Raw genomic sequence first — 16239 nt, 5'->3', positions numbered from 1 at the left:
TTATATTCATATTATTTATATTATAAAGAAATATATTTAATATATAAAAATAACATTTTTCTGAAATATATAAATGCATGTGTTTTTATTTATATATACATAATACATATACACAGTACATACTCATATAATGTAAACAAAAACTTTTATTTTGAATGTGATTAATTGCAATTCATCGTTTGACAGCACTACTTTATTATGTCTAATGTCATATTTTTCCTTCATTTCTTCATTTTTAATTTGTATTTCTTTTTTAAAGCAGACTATAAGACGCCTAGACTGTTGAATGTTTTATTGTAGGGGAGCACGTGGTCATCAGGATGGCTCTTTTAGCCCGAGGGCTGTTCCAGCGTGCAGAAAGAGCCCTCAAGGCAGGAAGCGGCATGTCAGCTTTTCCCCTGCCCTCTCCAGGAGTTTCAGCGGGAGCTGCACACCTACTGAATTTTGATTATGCTACCCCTACAGTAATGAGGCCGGTCGAGAGCCGCCACAAGCTGGAACCTCAAAAAATCCAACAAAACACTACAACAGGAGGCCAATGGAACGTAGTATGCCTTGAAGTCTGGGATCTTTCACAGTGATTCAGGTGGAAAAGAGCTAAATAGCAAAATGCTAACATATTTTAAAACTTCCTTAAATTTAGCAATCAACATATAATCCTAATCAATCTATCATCTGAGAATCAAATAACAAATTTGCCCCTTTCAATCTGTTATAGACTATCAAAATGTAAATATCAGACTCTGAATTATCTTAAAAGATGCTAAACGATTAACTGGTTAGTCGTTTTGTCATTGCCTGCTCTTAAAAGCACCACTGACCATAAAATGAGCTTCCTAATTCATTCGACCCTGAAATCAGACTTTGACATAAAGCAGAGGTAAGGATATCAATCATTCTAACCTTCACTGAGGCTACGTGTCAGCGTCACAAAACAGCTCATGTGGTGTTAATGAGCGTATAATATAAAACACCGGCCACTAGCTCCATATGTCGCAGCATTATGGAAAACAGTGTCCTGCTTCTGTTACCAGCCAGATTTGTAGAGCTATAGTCTAAGATATGCATAATAAATCAAAATAAATGTTACAAAATATATTTTATACTCATCTAAGAATATAAATATATATATATATATATATATATATATATATATATATGAAGAGTTCAGATGCACAAGACTCTAGGAGCTTAATAAAAATCCAAATTTTACATGAAAACTTCAGATGGCATTTAGAGGCTTTTGCATCTGAACTCTTCATATATATATATATATATATATATATATATATATATATGTGTGTGTGTGTGTGTGTGTGTGTGTGTGTATGTATGTATATATATATATATATATATATATATATATATATATATGTGTGTGTGTGTGTGTGTGTGTGTGTGTGTGTATGTATGTATATATATATATATATATATATATATATATATATATATGTGTGTGTGTGTGTGTGTGTGTGTGTGTGTGTGTGTGTGTGTGTATGTATGTATATATATATATATATATATATATATATATTGTTTGTTTGTTTGTTTGTTTTGATGAGTAAAAGTGCCATTATATACAGCAAAAAACAAACAAAAAAACATTACTTTGACACACACAAACACACACATATATATACACATGAACTGACATCAAAATTGTGCCCCTTTTACACTAAGCACATGCAAATCTTAAAAACACACCTCCATAAAAGAACATCCAAATCAGTCGCAGCCAGTCGGCTCTCCATTTCACATTGTCAATTAAGTGTCATTGGAGGGATTCTCTGTATAAGTCAGCAGGCGGAAACGAGGCGGGGGCTCGTCCGTGTTATTAATGGAAATGATATACGTCAATATGGCCGTGTCGCCTCCCACGTGTCAGCCTGTCCTCTTACACAAAGGAACTGGCAACTTATGAACTGCCTGCGCCAGTACGTTGAGTCCATAAAACAACTGGCCCCGGTCACCAGGGAGCCCCCCTCGGTCCCGCCCCCTCCCTCGAACAGAAACCGCCCCCCTCACAACAGATGACACAGATGGGGAGAGGGCAAACAAAAAAAGGGGGCTTCCTTTGTAGCAAATGGGAACCTTTTCAAAAAGCCATTCATGCAACAAATTGGGGAAAGCTGGACCTCACTGCATCACTATAGGTTCTTGCTTTTTCAATGGCTAACTTATAAGTGCAGACAAATTTATGACTTTCTTTGTGACAGAGCAATAAAATATGAAGCTGAGAGTTCAGGATTACAAATGATTTGGGTATTTTTTGCATTTTGTTTTGGCAGCAACTCTACATTAATAGAAGTTTAGGTCACACGTGCATTGAGAAACGCTACTGTTGAAAGATTAAAAATGTAATTTAAATGTCTGTCCTACTAAGTTCTGCAGTGATTTATCTAATGGATTTGACTGTTCTTATACTTTAAAGCAATAAAAAAGTAACCTCCCTCTCTTGAAAGCTCTATCTAGTCTTCACCGCTTCACAAGACGTTTCGCTAGAAAGCACCTGTCTTACTTTGCAGTTTGCTCACTTTCTTTTCGGTTTATTCTCGCTCTCCTGCGGCGGCTTCTTCCCCCCTTCTACCTTTTCTCCTCCCTTTTGCAATCTGCATAGAGAGACATTTGTCATCATTAGCCCAGCTCTGACAGTTGGCACCCAGCACCTCAGATCTCAAGGACTGGCAATTATGAAGCCTTCATCCCTTATTTGGGTTACATGGCCTAATTTCATCATGGGCTTCAACCACCAGCATTTCATTACCCGAGCCCCCAACCTGGGGAAAAAAACGCAGTCTTTTTCTCTCGTTTTCTTTCTCTTTGTTTTCACCCTCCAGAACCGGCTGTTGAGCGCACATGCTTCTCAGAATAGGGCGGTATAATTAATTTGAAATGCATCAAGGCATTGTCCTCACCGGGGCTGTTGAGAGGATGTTCTGTTGAGTATCATTGGGTCAGTGAGCGAATGATTACGGACTCAACCTCTAAACATGGGATGTCTCCAAGACATTAAGATTAATCACAGGGAGCTGAAGAGGTTGGTGTCTTGTGGCGGCCGCTTGTTAAAGGTGTTTTCTTGGGATTTGTGTACGCCACTCGAAAACAAACAGATGAAAATAAACAGGTTCGTTTGCTGAATGCAAAGTGGAAATGGTGGGAAACTTTTCAAATGTTTGAAAGGTTTATAGAAATTTACATGCAAAGTTCAGCAGGAATCGTAAATTCTGGCATCATTTATTCAACCTCCTGATGTTTCAAACTTATATGGCTTGCTTTCTTCTTCAGAAACCAAAAATATATATTTTAATGATTTTTCCTTTTTTTTTTTTAACAATGAAAGTCAATGGGGTCCAAAACAACACTAGACTTTCATTGAATGGAGATGCAAAAGGTGCACAAATATATTTTTCAAAATATCTTCTTTTGTGGTCTGCAGTAGAAAATAAGTCATACAGGTTTAGAAACGACACAGTTTTCATTTTTGGGATTTGTTTCCTGAATACAAAATGGAAATGATGCTTCATGGGAAACTTTCAAAAATTTAAACAGTTTATAGAAATTTAAAGGAAAAGTTCAATGAAAATATTCGACCTCAATTTTCAAATGCATATGGGCTGCTTTCTTCTTCATAACACACACACACACACACACACGCACACGCGCACACACACACACACACCACACACACACACACACACATATTAAGGATTTTTTAAATAAAAGTCAATAGGGTCCATAACAACACAGGACTTTCATTGTATGGAGGCGGAAAAAGCTCACAAATAAATTTGTCAAAATATCTCCTTTTGTGGTCTACAGAAGCAGAACAAATGACACAATGACACAATTTTAAATTTTTGGGATTCGTTTGCTGAATACAAGATGGAAATGATGTTTCATGGTAAACTTTAGAAAGTTTGAATAGTTTATAGAAATGTAAAAGTAAAGCTCACCAAAAAAAAAAAAAAAAAAAACATTCTGTCAACATTTATTCAACCTCATGCCATTTCAAACTTATTTTAACAATGAAAGTCAATGGTGTCCAAAACAACTCAATACTTTCAATGTATTGATGAGGAAATATGCACAATACAGTTTTTTCTACTGTAAATATATATATATATTGTGTTCCACAGAAGAAGGTAAGTCATACAGGTTTAGAAATGACATGAGATTAAGTAAATTACACAATTTTTCATTTTATGCAAACTATCCCTTTAATGTAAAATAGCTGATTTTGTGAATGCACAACATCTCCTGAGCTTCTAAGTGAACATGCCTCAAAAAATCTTCAAATGTGTACAATTTCAGATTAAAGGATATTAAAATCAAAAGGTCCTTTTTTGAATAAACTAATGAAATCAATGCTAAATCTATGCAAATAAATGCACGTCATTAATCAGAGAAGCTGACAAGCAACGCATATTGCTGTGGGGGGAGAAAGGGCGATGGCATAGCTCAAAAAGTGATTAATTTTCCAGCGTTCCTCTCTCTCCCTTGCACTTGAGGGTTACTAATTCGCTTTAGCCTATCTAGTCCACTATTCCAAAAATTCTTCATTTTACGGGGTGGTTTTGTTTTTTTCTCCCAAACTGCCTCTGAGAGTAGGCTTCTGTACAGCATGCAAAAAAATAAAACAAATGGAGGGAGAGAATTCAAAGCGTGAGAGGCAGGGGGCTGACAGCCGATAGGCAAGAGAAATTAACTGGGAGCCCTGCAGTGTGGCCATATTGCCTGGAATAACCGAATTTGCTTCGGAAGAAAACTCAATGACAATTTTGATATCCATTTGCAGGAAGCTGAAAGGGATATGTCATAATAAGTGTCCATCTTGTATAATGCAATCCCCACCAGCGTCAAGCTCCACGCTAATATTACTTGTCTTAAATGGCAGGGCCTTTAATATGATTTATATTTGACTTCTCCACTCCATTAAGTGCACTCGATAATCTGTGCTTTGACCTAGCGACGCCTTTTGGCTCAGATCCATTTTTGCTATTCTTCTTTTTTTTTTACTGTCGCAAAATGATGATGGGATCAGTGTAAAGAACTGTCTGTGAATGATGATGAAATAAAGCTGAGCTGACCTCCTTTTGTCGCTGAATAATAGGATTATTAATATCAGTCTGGAGAATGACTATTAACTTCAATTAGGACTCTCTAAAGCTCTTGATATATTCAAATCTGCGAATAACTCTCTTGGTACTATTAATATTGGCATACAATGTTCTAGCCACATAGAAGTGCTATCTAATGTTGTCCCGTTATGTGTTTTTTTTAATTAGTATGTTAGATTATTAATGTGAGGAATTCTTATTAAATACAGTGATGCAAAAACTGCAGTGTATTTCACAAATATTAAAATCTTATACACCTAAAAACAAGAAAAGGAATCAAAGACAGGGAAAAAAACACACTGTAAATGTCATGTTATAATACTAAACATAAAATATAACATTTAAAATGAATAAAACAATACAAAATTAATTTATAATCTTTACATTATAACAAACTACTAAATTAAAAACTGAAAGATGGTGACTAAAAACCTGATCTTCGTTTAATCATCAATTTGTTGGCACACGTGTTTGACACGGGCCTTTATCAGGTTGCCTGACCATTTTGACAGGAGAATCGCTCTTCAGAACGAGATAGGAGGGAGAGAGAAAAATGAAGAGATCATTGGCAAGAAACTCCAGAACAAAGAGGCCTTCAACAAACGTTAAACGTTTCCTGGGTCATATGCTCGTCCAAAATGAGGCGGAAGCCGGAGTCATTGTATTGATTTACACAATCAGGCATCCTCTTCGCTAGGTCAGAAATAGCAGTCATACTGTTGTCACATCCTCATATATCACAGCAAAGCCTGTGGATAGTGTGTTATGTCACAAAGACACACAGATCGCAATGTTGTGCAGAGGCAGAGTGCGTGAGAGGAGAGGGGGTTCGAGGTCAAGGGGGATTTGAAGTGCCTCCAGGTCACACTTAAACTACACTATAAAATCAAACACTTCACGGCCCTGATCCTGGACAGTCATGTATTACGATATCATAAAATGCTGAAATGGAAATACTGGTAAACAGCGACTTGAGTTCCGTTCCATAAAGTACATTCTTCATTTGCAATAGGCCAATTTCTAATGTTGAGTGTGAAAGTGTTTAAAAATTAACAGGATCTAATCCGAGATTAAATTATGCCAGAAACTACAACAGCACACTGCTGTTATATATTTACTGTAACACACTGCGGCAAACAATAGCGAAGCAACTAATTCAGACATACAAAAAGCTGAACACATCATAGCATGAACCAGTGACGGGAGGGAGACCGTCTGATCTGATATGGTTGGGTACCTGCCATGTAATGTCTGCGTGTGTGTGTGTGTGTGTGTGAGAGAGAGAGAGAAAGAGAAAGAGAGAGAGGGATGGTTGAGATGTAAGAAGGGTTAAACCGCACAACATTTTTTTTTTATGTAACAAAGTGACAGTATAAAAGTGTGTTTCTCCTTTTCTTTTATAAAATCACCCCACCTAATGCATGTACAGCAGTCCAGGATGAAATTAAACTAAATTATACATACAGTAATTGAATACATGCTTTAATAATAATAATAAAATGTTCGCTTTAAATACAGTGTCACATACTAATCCCTGCCAAAGGCCAAACAGCATTCGCCTTGCTTTCATGACAGAGGAGAAGCCAAATTGATAAGTGTGATTTTTGCCTGCAAACAGCAGCGCTCTATTAATTTTGGTTGGCAAAATCATTCAAGCAGAAGGAGCCAAGAAGACGACAGTGAGGGCTGGAGCCAATAGACTGTGATGCCTCAGTACAGTGACCTATAAAAATTTGCTCTATGTGCTTGAAACAAACATGCCTAAAGAAATATATACAACATGTGTATAAATATCAGTATATAGCCTATATGTATCATATATATAGTGCGATAAGCGCTTGCGTCAAGTGTGATAGGAAGGATATGGAAAGGGCACGAAACATGTAAACACGAGGTGTTCTTGTTGTTTTGTTGTTTGATTTCATTTATAGCCTAATATCGCGCGAAAAGGTGTTTCTGCATTTCGCGCAATGTTACAACAGATTTTTCCAGACATTGTGATCTGAGGCAGTTTATCTCAAATCGTTAAAATATTCGTTTTTTAGCGGTTAAAAGGCCGAAATAAAAAACAAACAAATAAATAAATGAAAGGTTAGCTAAAATAAGAAAATACAAGTACGTTAAAAAAGCAGTAGATTTTGAAAGACACTAACGCTCCAAAAAGTTGTAGGCTATTAAAACGAACTTTGATTTGGACACTGAACTAGAATAGTAAAATCTACTAGCAGTTAATTTAAAACAATAATAGTAGTTTAGATTCATAAGATAACATTTTCTTCCCATCGAACAAATAAAGAACTTGTTAAAAGAAAAACGAAGTTAAAAAGAAAACGTTTGTGAAAGACGAATAAAAAAGATCAAAAAGATGCTTCTCCTTTTTTTTAGAATGTCTTATATTTTATGCAAAAATAAAACTTTAAGCAATATTTTTTAAAATAATTAGAAATTACAATAACTTATTATACATAACCGAATTTTTTTCATATAAAACCACCTTAACGCAAATTGGCTAAATTAAAGGCCTTCATTTAACAAAGAACTTCACAAAAACGTATAGGCTATATTTTTTATGCTATGCAAAGCTAGTAAGACGACAACACTATAACCTAAATGAATTTAAAGCTTCATTTGCCGTCCTATAAGAAAATAAATAACACGGATTAATGTTTGAAATAGGCTATTTAAAATGTTTGAAAAGATTCCGGTGTTTGGTAACTACTGAGAGACGAGCCATGTTTAGCCCACCATCCTATCTATTACCATATTTATAACGCAAAATAATTAAAACAATATCTCTATTAGTGTTATATTCAAAGCGAATATACACATTTAAATAACATACACTATTAAGAAATATAACGCAATATAATATCAAATGAAATCAATTTAAACATCTCGAAACAGTAGCTACTACAACACCAAAAGAAAAATCAAATGAAGAGGTCAACGAAAAACATTATGCATGTCAAACTACAGAGAAAATACAAATAATATTTTCGTCAAACTGTAATACCCTACAGATTCAGAACGATAATTAAAATGAAACTCTTATACATACACATATACAAAATAGGCTATACATCCTAAATGTTCCATTCTCAAACGTTTGAAATGAAATGATTTATGTTAAAAAGAAAATAAACAATAACAGGCATAGTCTGTATCTAATAAGAATAGCAGGAAAAGCCCGCATACATCGCGAATAAACCTGTATCTTCTCCCTCCAAAGTGTAGGTGTGTTTCCAGCAGAAGATTTAGTTGCGTTTAAAAGCGGAGGATTAATTTGTCGTCAGTAAACTGAAGGCAGTGACGACTCGAGCCGTGATTGGACGAGCTGCTCTCAAACCCCTCCCTTTATAATTTCACAGGAGTGAGTTCGCAGTCTTAAACACACCAACACAGCTAGGACACACACTTAAGAGCACCCTGCACTTTCCAACCCTTGTTGCAAACAGAGAAAAGACACCGCAAGTGGATACAAGAGGTTTGCTGAACTACTGATCCGTGCGTAAGGACTTTTAGTTGCTGAACTGCAGAGGCTTTGACTTTTTTTTTTTTTCGTCGCAATTGAAAACAGAAGCTGATGATTTAACTGCCCGACTTTGTGCATGTGCTACACGCACAAATAAAAAGCAATTTTTTTTTATTTCATAATCCCCCTTTTTTTCCCTCTAAATAGTCCACTTTCTTCTCTAAAATTGGCTCCTGTACAAACAGCCGCGTTGGATCCCTCGGGTTACTGCGAGACTCCGGTGTACAACCCGGATCTCTGTCCAAATATGATCGCCGCCCAGGCCAAGCTGGTGTATCATCTCAATAAATACTACAACGAGAAATGCCAGTCTCGGAAAGCGGCCATCTCCAAGACCATCCGGGAGGTGTGCAAGGTGGTCTCAGATGTCCTGAAGGAGGTGGAGGTCCAGGAGCCCCGCTTTATCAGCTCCTTAAACGAAATGGATAACCGTTTCGAGGGGCTCGAGGTCATCTCCCCAACAGAATTCGAGGTGGTCCTGTATCTGAACCAGATGGGGGTCTTCAACTTCGTGGATGACGGCTCTCTGCCGGGCTGCGCCGTGCTCAAGCTAAGCGACGGGCGGAAGAGAAGCATGTCCCTCTGGGTCGAGTTCATCACGGCTTCGGGATACCTGTCCGCGCGCAAGATCCGCTCCAGGTTCCAGACGCTCGTGGCGCAGGCGGTGGATAAGTGCAGCTACAGGGACGTGGTTAAAATGGTCGCGGACACCAGCGAGGTGAAATTACGCATCAGAGACAGATACGTGGTTCAGATCACCCCCGCGTTCAAGTGCACCGGCATATGGCCACGCAGCGCTGCCCACTGGCCGATGCCGCACATCCCGTGGCCTGGTCCGAACCGGGTGGCAGAAGTCAAAGCCGAGGGTTTCAATCTCTTATCGAAGGAGTGTTACTCATTGAACGGGAAGCAGAGCTCGGCGGAGAGCGATGCCTGGGTGTTGCAGTTCGCCGAAGCGGAGAACCGCCTGCTCCTGGGAGGCTGCAGGAAGAAATGCCTGTCCCTGCTCAAGACGTTGCGCGACCGTCACCTTGAACTTCCCGGGCAGCCTCTCAACAACTACCACATGAAAACTCTCGTGTCTTACGAGTGCGAGAAACACCCGCGCGAGTCGGACTGGGACGAGAACTGCCTCGGGGATCGACTGAACGGGATTTTATTGCAGCTCATTTCGTGCTTGCAGTGCAGGAGATGCCCCCATTATTTCCTGCCAAACCTAGACCTTTTCCAAGGAAAGCCACATTCGGGCCTCGAAAACGCTGCCAAACAGACTTGGCGACTGGCGAGAGAAATTCTAACCAACCCTAAAAGCCTGGAGAAACTCTGAGGTAAAAACTAGATAAACGGAATGTTTGTGAATAGGAGGTCCGCCTGATCAAAGTTCTGAGGCCTAGAGACGATGCTAATCAGGAACTCTTCCACAAAATGGTCACTGTTGAAACCAACCCACGTTGTTTTTGTTGTAAAAATATTTTAGAGAGCTTCGTTTAAAAACACTTCACGTGACATTAATGTGTTTTAGGGTGGGAGCAAACTGTATCAACAATCAACCTGTCAGTATTACTGTTTCTTTCTCTTCTTTTTACGAGCCCTGCCCAACAACACGTTTTATCTAAACAAAGCTGCGTGACAGAATACAACTTGTACATTTTATACTGTAAATAGACACATTTGTAGATTGTGAATCCGGTGGTCTGCAGTTGTGAATGTTGTTCTGTGACACGTAAATAGAAGTATAATTTCACCTGTTTTAACATTCGTCTGGATTATTTCTGAAGAAGAAAAAAACACTTAGACCTGCATCAGCGATTTAATCTATTGTCAATGGCAAAATTCTAAAGTTTACATTTTGATGGTACTATTTGTTACATTCCTAAACATTCCATACGCATACTTGAATTCTTATTTAAAGTATATTCGACCGTTTTGTTTGTACCTTGCTTAACATGATAAAAGGCTGAAATTGAGAATATATAAATGAAAAAAATATATATACCTGAAAATAATGCACTTGAAATACACTGGAATATAACACTTTGTGATTTGATTTTTTTTATATCTGTCTCTGAGTTTATTTAAAGAGTTAATAAAAACAAATTAATATTTGTGTCCAAATAATGATTCATGATGCATAAATACTGCAGTGTAAGAATAAGGACGATTTTTGTGGATCTTTAAGCATTTGGATACTGGGCATAAAAATGAAACGATGTAGCCTGGTTTTCAAAAATAAAAAGGGGTGGAAAACACCAAAACAGAAAATAAAAGAGAACATTTCTTCCAGTGAACAGTGGCTGTTGAAATAAGGACAAAGATTAACTGATATGCATTACAGAAATGTGTGGCTTAACGATACAAATCTCTCATGACAGTTCTACACATCAGAAATGCACCCTTCATTTATATATGTTACAATAATGCCATTTTAACGTACATCTTTTAAAACTATTTTTCCTTCACTCAATGTTATTCCATGTAATTCATACAAAAGCGAGGACTGCCGATTTAAGCGATTATGAGTTCATTGGTTCATTTTACATAGGCTATATTTGTACATAAATCATCATTGTAACTGATATTTGTTCATGAATGCAGTTCTAGTAAAAACTACAATTATTCTAAGCTTTTCAAACAAAATCAAGAATAATCTTTGTTCTTGGCCTCACGGGGCATTCAAGGCATGGGCCTCGATTTAGAAAAATGCTATTTTTAAAGCATTACAAAATTATTGTTTTAATAAAGCTGTAAGATTGTGAAACACTTTATGATATTTTATTTTATTTTATTTTACGTCATTAGGAACGCGATTCTGTTTGGTGTTTTCACGTGTACACACTGGCAAATACATAACACAAATGCAACCTACTTTGGCATCAATGCGTCTGAAGGCTGGCTCATCTTCGTCCACTTCAAAATAGATTTCCGTGGTAGTGATAGAGAGAGTCCCACGAGCTACAGTGACCGGGGCAATAAGCTGGGCCGGGGTGCTCAAAACAACAGGGCCTATAACAAGAAAATAGATTTTTATTTTCACAGGGGGAAAAAAATTGTATCGCAAGGCAGTCACCAAAAAACGATGCGTAATGCAAGTTAGCTGATGTATTTATACACAACCATACACATACACTAAACAATTTGAGACATTTCTTTAGAATATGTTTGCAATATTTTCAAGCGTGTCTTTTCGAATAGCCTACAGCTTTAAAGACTTGGACACGACGGTAATAGCCTGCTGGCGTGATCTTGTGTGTCATTTCGAAATAAATCTTAGGCTACATAGTTTATTCAAAATAATATCGATTTACACCAAAAAGTAATTTTATTTAGTACAGTGTTTTAGTAATAGTTTCTTATTATCTAATCAAAAGGTATGCGGCTAAATATGATGCAGAGTTTTGCATGCGCATGAAATATGGAAAATATGGAAATTGTTAATAAAGCGAATAATTTACGCGATCAGTCCTCCAAACTGATGCACTTGGCTATATGACATTAGGCTATCAAGAAAAAAAAAATCTATCCGATTATTTTAATAGGTAAGCGTTTCTATGAGGCCTAACGGCAATAATTTCACAGTAACTTTCTTTCATTATTTTCCTAAAGAACAAATCATATGTGAGTGATACGCATTTAGCTATGCGCTGCCTAATCAAATCAGTCGTTGAAAATCCCTTTTGATGATATGAAACCTGTAAAATTGACCTTACAAACATTATTAAAAAATTTACAGACGTGTTGACCTCCACTCAGATGGCTGGGATTTAATCCCAAGTGCGCGCCCGCTCTCTCTCTCTCTGAATTTTCTCTTTGACCAGTCCTCTGTCTTTTATAAATTCGCCCCTGCAGCAGCCCACGGGTCTGTCCTTGATGTGAGGAGAGGCTCTTGAAATTGGGATATTTATCGATCCCCCTGAACTCAAAAGAGCCACTTTAACGTCTCATCAATCTTAATCTGCTCTCCTCGGCCAATTATGCCCGACACTGCTGCAAGATTACAAGTGGATTTAGGTTTCAATTCCCAGAGCACTGCTCGAACGCTCGTAGAAACCAAAGCCGCTCTCCCTCTTTTTGTCCCATCTATAACATCCGCCATTACTGTAAATATTACAAACTTGATCAGTTTTCAATTAGGTAACCTATATTAAGATATTAAGACAAAAAAAAAAAAAAAAAGTGTAGCAACAAAGCAGCTCGATAAAGACATAGCCCCTGAAAATAAACGAAAAGCTACTGTGTGCTTACGATACGAAGATTTTACGCAAAATAAATGAATACACACATAAATAAATAACTGTTGAGTAGACTTTGAATGAAAATTGAGTAGCCGATGAATAAAATCACAAGTAGCATGTGCTATATCTCTATGGCGCTAACTCAATGCTGTTAACCGATGAAATAGGCCTATACGATTTATTATTATTATTTTATTACTGGTATTATTGTTTTGTCAAATCTCACTCATTATAAGTTATATGTTGAACGAATACAAATTTTACGCGATCGCAAATAATTCGACAAGGCAACATGGCTTCACCTGAGAAAAGCTAGTGAACCCTTTAATCCGAATCATGCCCCTCTCATAACACGCTTAATAGAGAAAGAGGCAATTGTAACGTGGCCTAGAGGGACACTTGTGAATCCAGACAATAGCCACAGCATTAATCCAATGCGCAGAGAGGATTAGCGCTAAAGCCTCAAGAGACCTTTAAAAAATTGGGATCAAACTAAAATACGTTCATATTACATAATCAGAGCGATCAGGTTTCACATATAACATGTAATCTCATATGCCGCTGGGATCTCGATTGTGTAGGCTATATAAACCCATATGAAGAACATGTATTTAATCTTTCTTAAAAAGATTAGATATAGGCCTATACTATAGCTACTATACTATACTATACTATACTATACTATACTATACTAGGATACTATAGTAAAGCCTACGATACCCCCCCCCCCCAAAAAAAAGGAAAAATAAATAAATAAATAAACAAGCTAACAAAATAACAATGATAATAATAATAATGATAATAATAACGACGGTTCTTTTCACCTTTTCCCGTTAAGTCTATGTTAATTTGTGTTGCCGATGTTCTAGTGATGTAGCTAGTGTTGATATCGGAGCACTAGTGAGGATTAGTAGATTATCATGCTGGAACTAAACAGGTGCAGTTGTACTCAGCAGATCTGAGCTGTGCTCTGTCCTGACGTCAGCTGTAAAAAAAAAAAAAAAAAAAAAAATCCTGCCTAGCGCTATAGACTGTGATGTGTACTGGAGTGTGGAGAGACAAAGGCATGATGGGAAAATAGATGATGTTTTCTCTCTTTGTGTGCCACTTTAGGGGGCCTAATACGATTCTGAAAAGAAGACAAATATTTGTTTTGTAGTACAAAAGTAGATATGAAATATAATTCGGCTAGTATAAAGAAGATATAACTGTAGCTTCTTTGTAAAATGTAAATATGGTGGTAATATAAGGCTAACACACACACACACACACACACACACACACACACACACACACACACACACACACACACACACACACACACATTTGTTTTATTTAAAATGTAGGATTATTATTATTATTATTATTATTGTCAGTAGGCCTATCTCTTTACATCACACCTATTCTGCCTATGTTTAGCTGTGGGTGTAAATACGCTCATGACAGATACTGTACTCTGATTGGCTGCAGACGAACTGAGCCCCTCCCATTGGGTGTGAGAAGGCCTGTTGATTGGCCTGTTGTTTACTACACTCATTAGCACTAGCATTAGCCTGTTGGCCTGCTGTCAAAATAGAAACTGTGCACACACATATACAGATGGCACAGCTCCCCTTGTGGTGATGATACACAACTCAAATAAAAGAGTAATAAAACACACCCAATACAAGCATAAACACACATTTTTGAAACTAAATGCTGAGCAGGGAAAAAAAAATGTTGTCACTAAAATAGGCCTACTTGCCCTGAGTCATAAATATGAATGAAACTGAGTGAAACAAATTTGGGCCTTTTCTTCCACAAATACTGAATAAACCAACAGTGGCATGCAATTTAAATTTTAATATAATCAGTACTCTAAGCATTTCATTTTAAGTTACCGATACAAAATCAGTGCATTTGATGTTAATATTAATCCTTTTAATGGTGCTCACAGAACATTTCAGGAATGTATACACTGTGCCAGGATTTATGATCGATTGCATTCCAGTAAAATTACTTTTTAACATAAATGGTAGACAAAGAACAGCAGGAACACATCAGTCTGCATTTCTGCTTTGCGAATTGGCAAACTTCGGTGGGAACATATTAGAGGTAATTGAGGCAATCCTGATTTAGATCTGATGAAGGAATTCCTACAGTCAAAAAAGTAGAATGGCATGCAGAACTGCTTATAAATTGTGAATGAGTTTAAATAGGTTGTATGCTGGGAGCTTTAATTACATTTTCTGCTATGCATACATACAACACTTCAGACAGTAAAGAAAATATATTGATAAATTAGGGGACTGGATTTTCTACAGACGCATAAATATCTCACCACTCATTTTTAACCTTCATTGACTAATGAAGATCTGCAGAGCGAGTGGGGGCATTGATTATTCAGGGTATTATTAATAACATGTCTGCTACACTTTCACAATACATATATCATATACAACATCTTCAAATGTAGAGCTGATAAAAATGTAACACGTTAACAAAGCACTGTTAACACTGAGAGACAACCAGTCAATAGTGATTCTGTTATTAGAGTTGCTGAGAATAAAGGAAATCCAAGTGATTAAAAAAAAAAAAATCTTCTTTTATATGCAAAATAAAATTACAATAAATAATTAAAATAAAATAAAACAGTGATTAGACAATTTTAGTTGCAAAAGAAAAATCATCAGACTATCATTATTAGCAGATTCAATTTGGGAAAAGGTAACTATAAATAATGAACTCAATCTATATTGATCTTGATTGCCTCCCGATTGTTGGTTAAAATCATATTTGCTTTCATTTTTAAAATAATTATATGTAATTAATTTGATTAGTGGTTTTGAATGGGTTAATCTCTCTTTAAATAGCCAAACTTGCCTCTGGAAATAACAACCCGGGGACAGAAACTTGCTGTGAGGAAAAAAAGAAGAGAAATAATAAAAAATATATATATTGTTTAACTATAGACTTAAAAAATAAATAAATAAATATTCAGCAGAAAAAAGATGTAACACTGTCCAGAGCAATACTTAACCCTACACACAGCACGAAAAGCATAAACACAGTCCTAACATAAAGTAACCACACTAACTACACTGGTCTGCCTCTAGATTGACAGGTAAGATATATTTCTATATCTGTTCTATGTCAAATTCTGTCATTCTGACAAAATGCCACGCTTAAGCTATGTATAGATAAATAAATGCTACCAAATGTGGAATTATGCAGACATTTCAGATGGAGTACCTCTGGTGGGACTTCTCAGCTCAGGTAAACCTACAGGTATGTTTGATTATGACTTTATAATTTCAATAACATAACAAATTAGGTTTAAAAATGTTTAATCCAAACTCATGTGGCACACAGAAATTTT

The 16239-nt window shown here is 36.7% G+C and overlaps 2 protein-coding genes across 14 annotated transcripts in view; one reads left to right on the top strand and one right to left on the bottom strand.

Moving 5' to 3' along the window:
* Positions 1–16239, bottom strand: part of LOC113114781 (neurobeachin) — a 246747-nt gene that overhangs the window by 61109 nt on the left and 169399 nt on the right. For 11 of the 13 annotated variants that reach the window (XM_026281781.1, XM_026281784.1, XM_026281783.1 and 8 more), the window contains one exon: positions 11516–11652. In XM_026281781.1, the coding sequence (XP_026137566.1) occupies positions 11516–11652 (137 nt within the window). Of the gene's footprint in view, positions 1–8312; positions 8369–11515; positions 11653–15743; positions 15777–16239 lie in introns of those variants that run through there. The other 2 variants (XM_026281793.1, XM_026281791.1) reach the window with 2 other exon arrangements.
* LOC113114782 (putative nucleotidyltransferase MAB21L1) lies at positions 8508–9984 on the top strand. The gene has a single exon (XM_026281795.1). The coding sequence runs from the start codon at positions 8897–8899 to the stop codon at positions 9974–9976; it is 1080 nt and encodes a 359-aa protein (XP_026137580.1). The 5' UTR covers positions 8508–8896; the 3' UTR covers positions 9977–9984.

The sequence above is a fragment of the Carassius auratus genome, chromosome 15, assembly GCF_003368295.1.
Source record: "Carassius auratus strain Wakin chromosome 15, ASM336829v1, whole genome shotgun sequence".
Lineage (NCBI taxonomy): Eukaryota > Metazoa > Chordata > Actinopteri > Cypriniformes > Cyprinidae > Carassius > Carassius auratus.
Note: the sequence above shows the minus strand (reverse complement) of the source record. Positions and strands in the feature narration are given on the sequence as shown.

Excerpts from the sequence above, each read along its gene's own strand:
- LOC113114782 (XM_026281795.1), top strand. The coding sequence starts at position 8,897 with ATGATCGCCGCCCAGGCCAAGCTGGTGTATCATCTCAATAAATACTAC.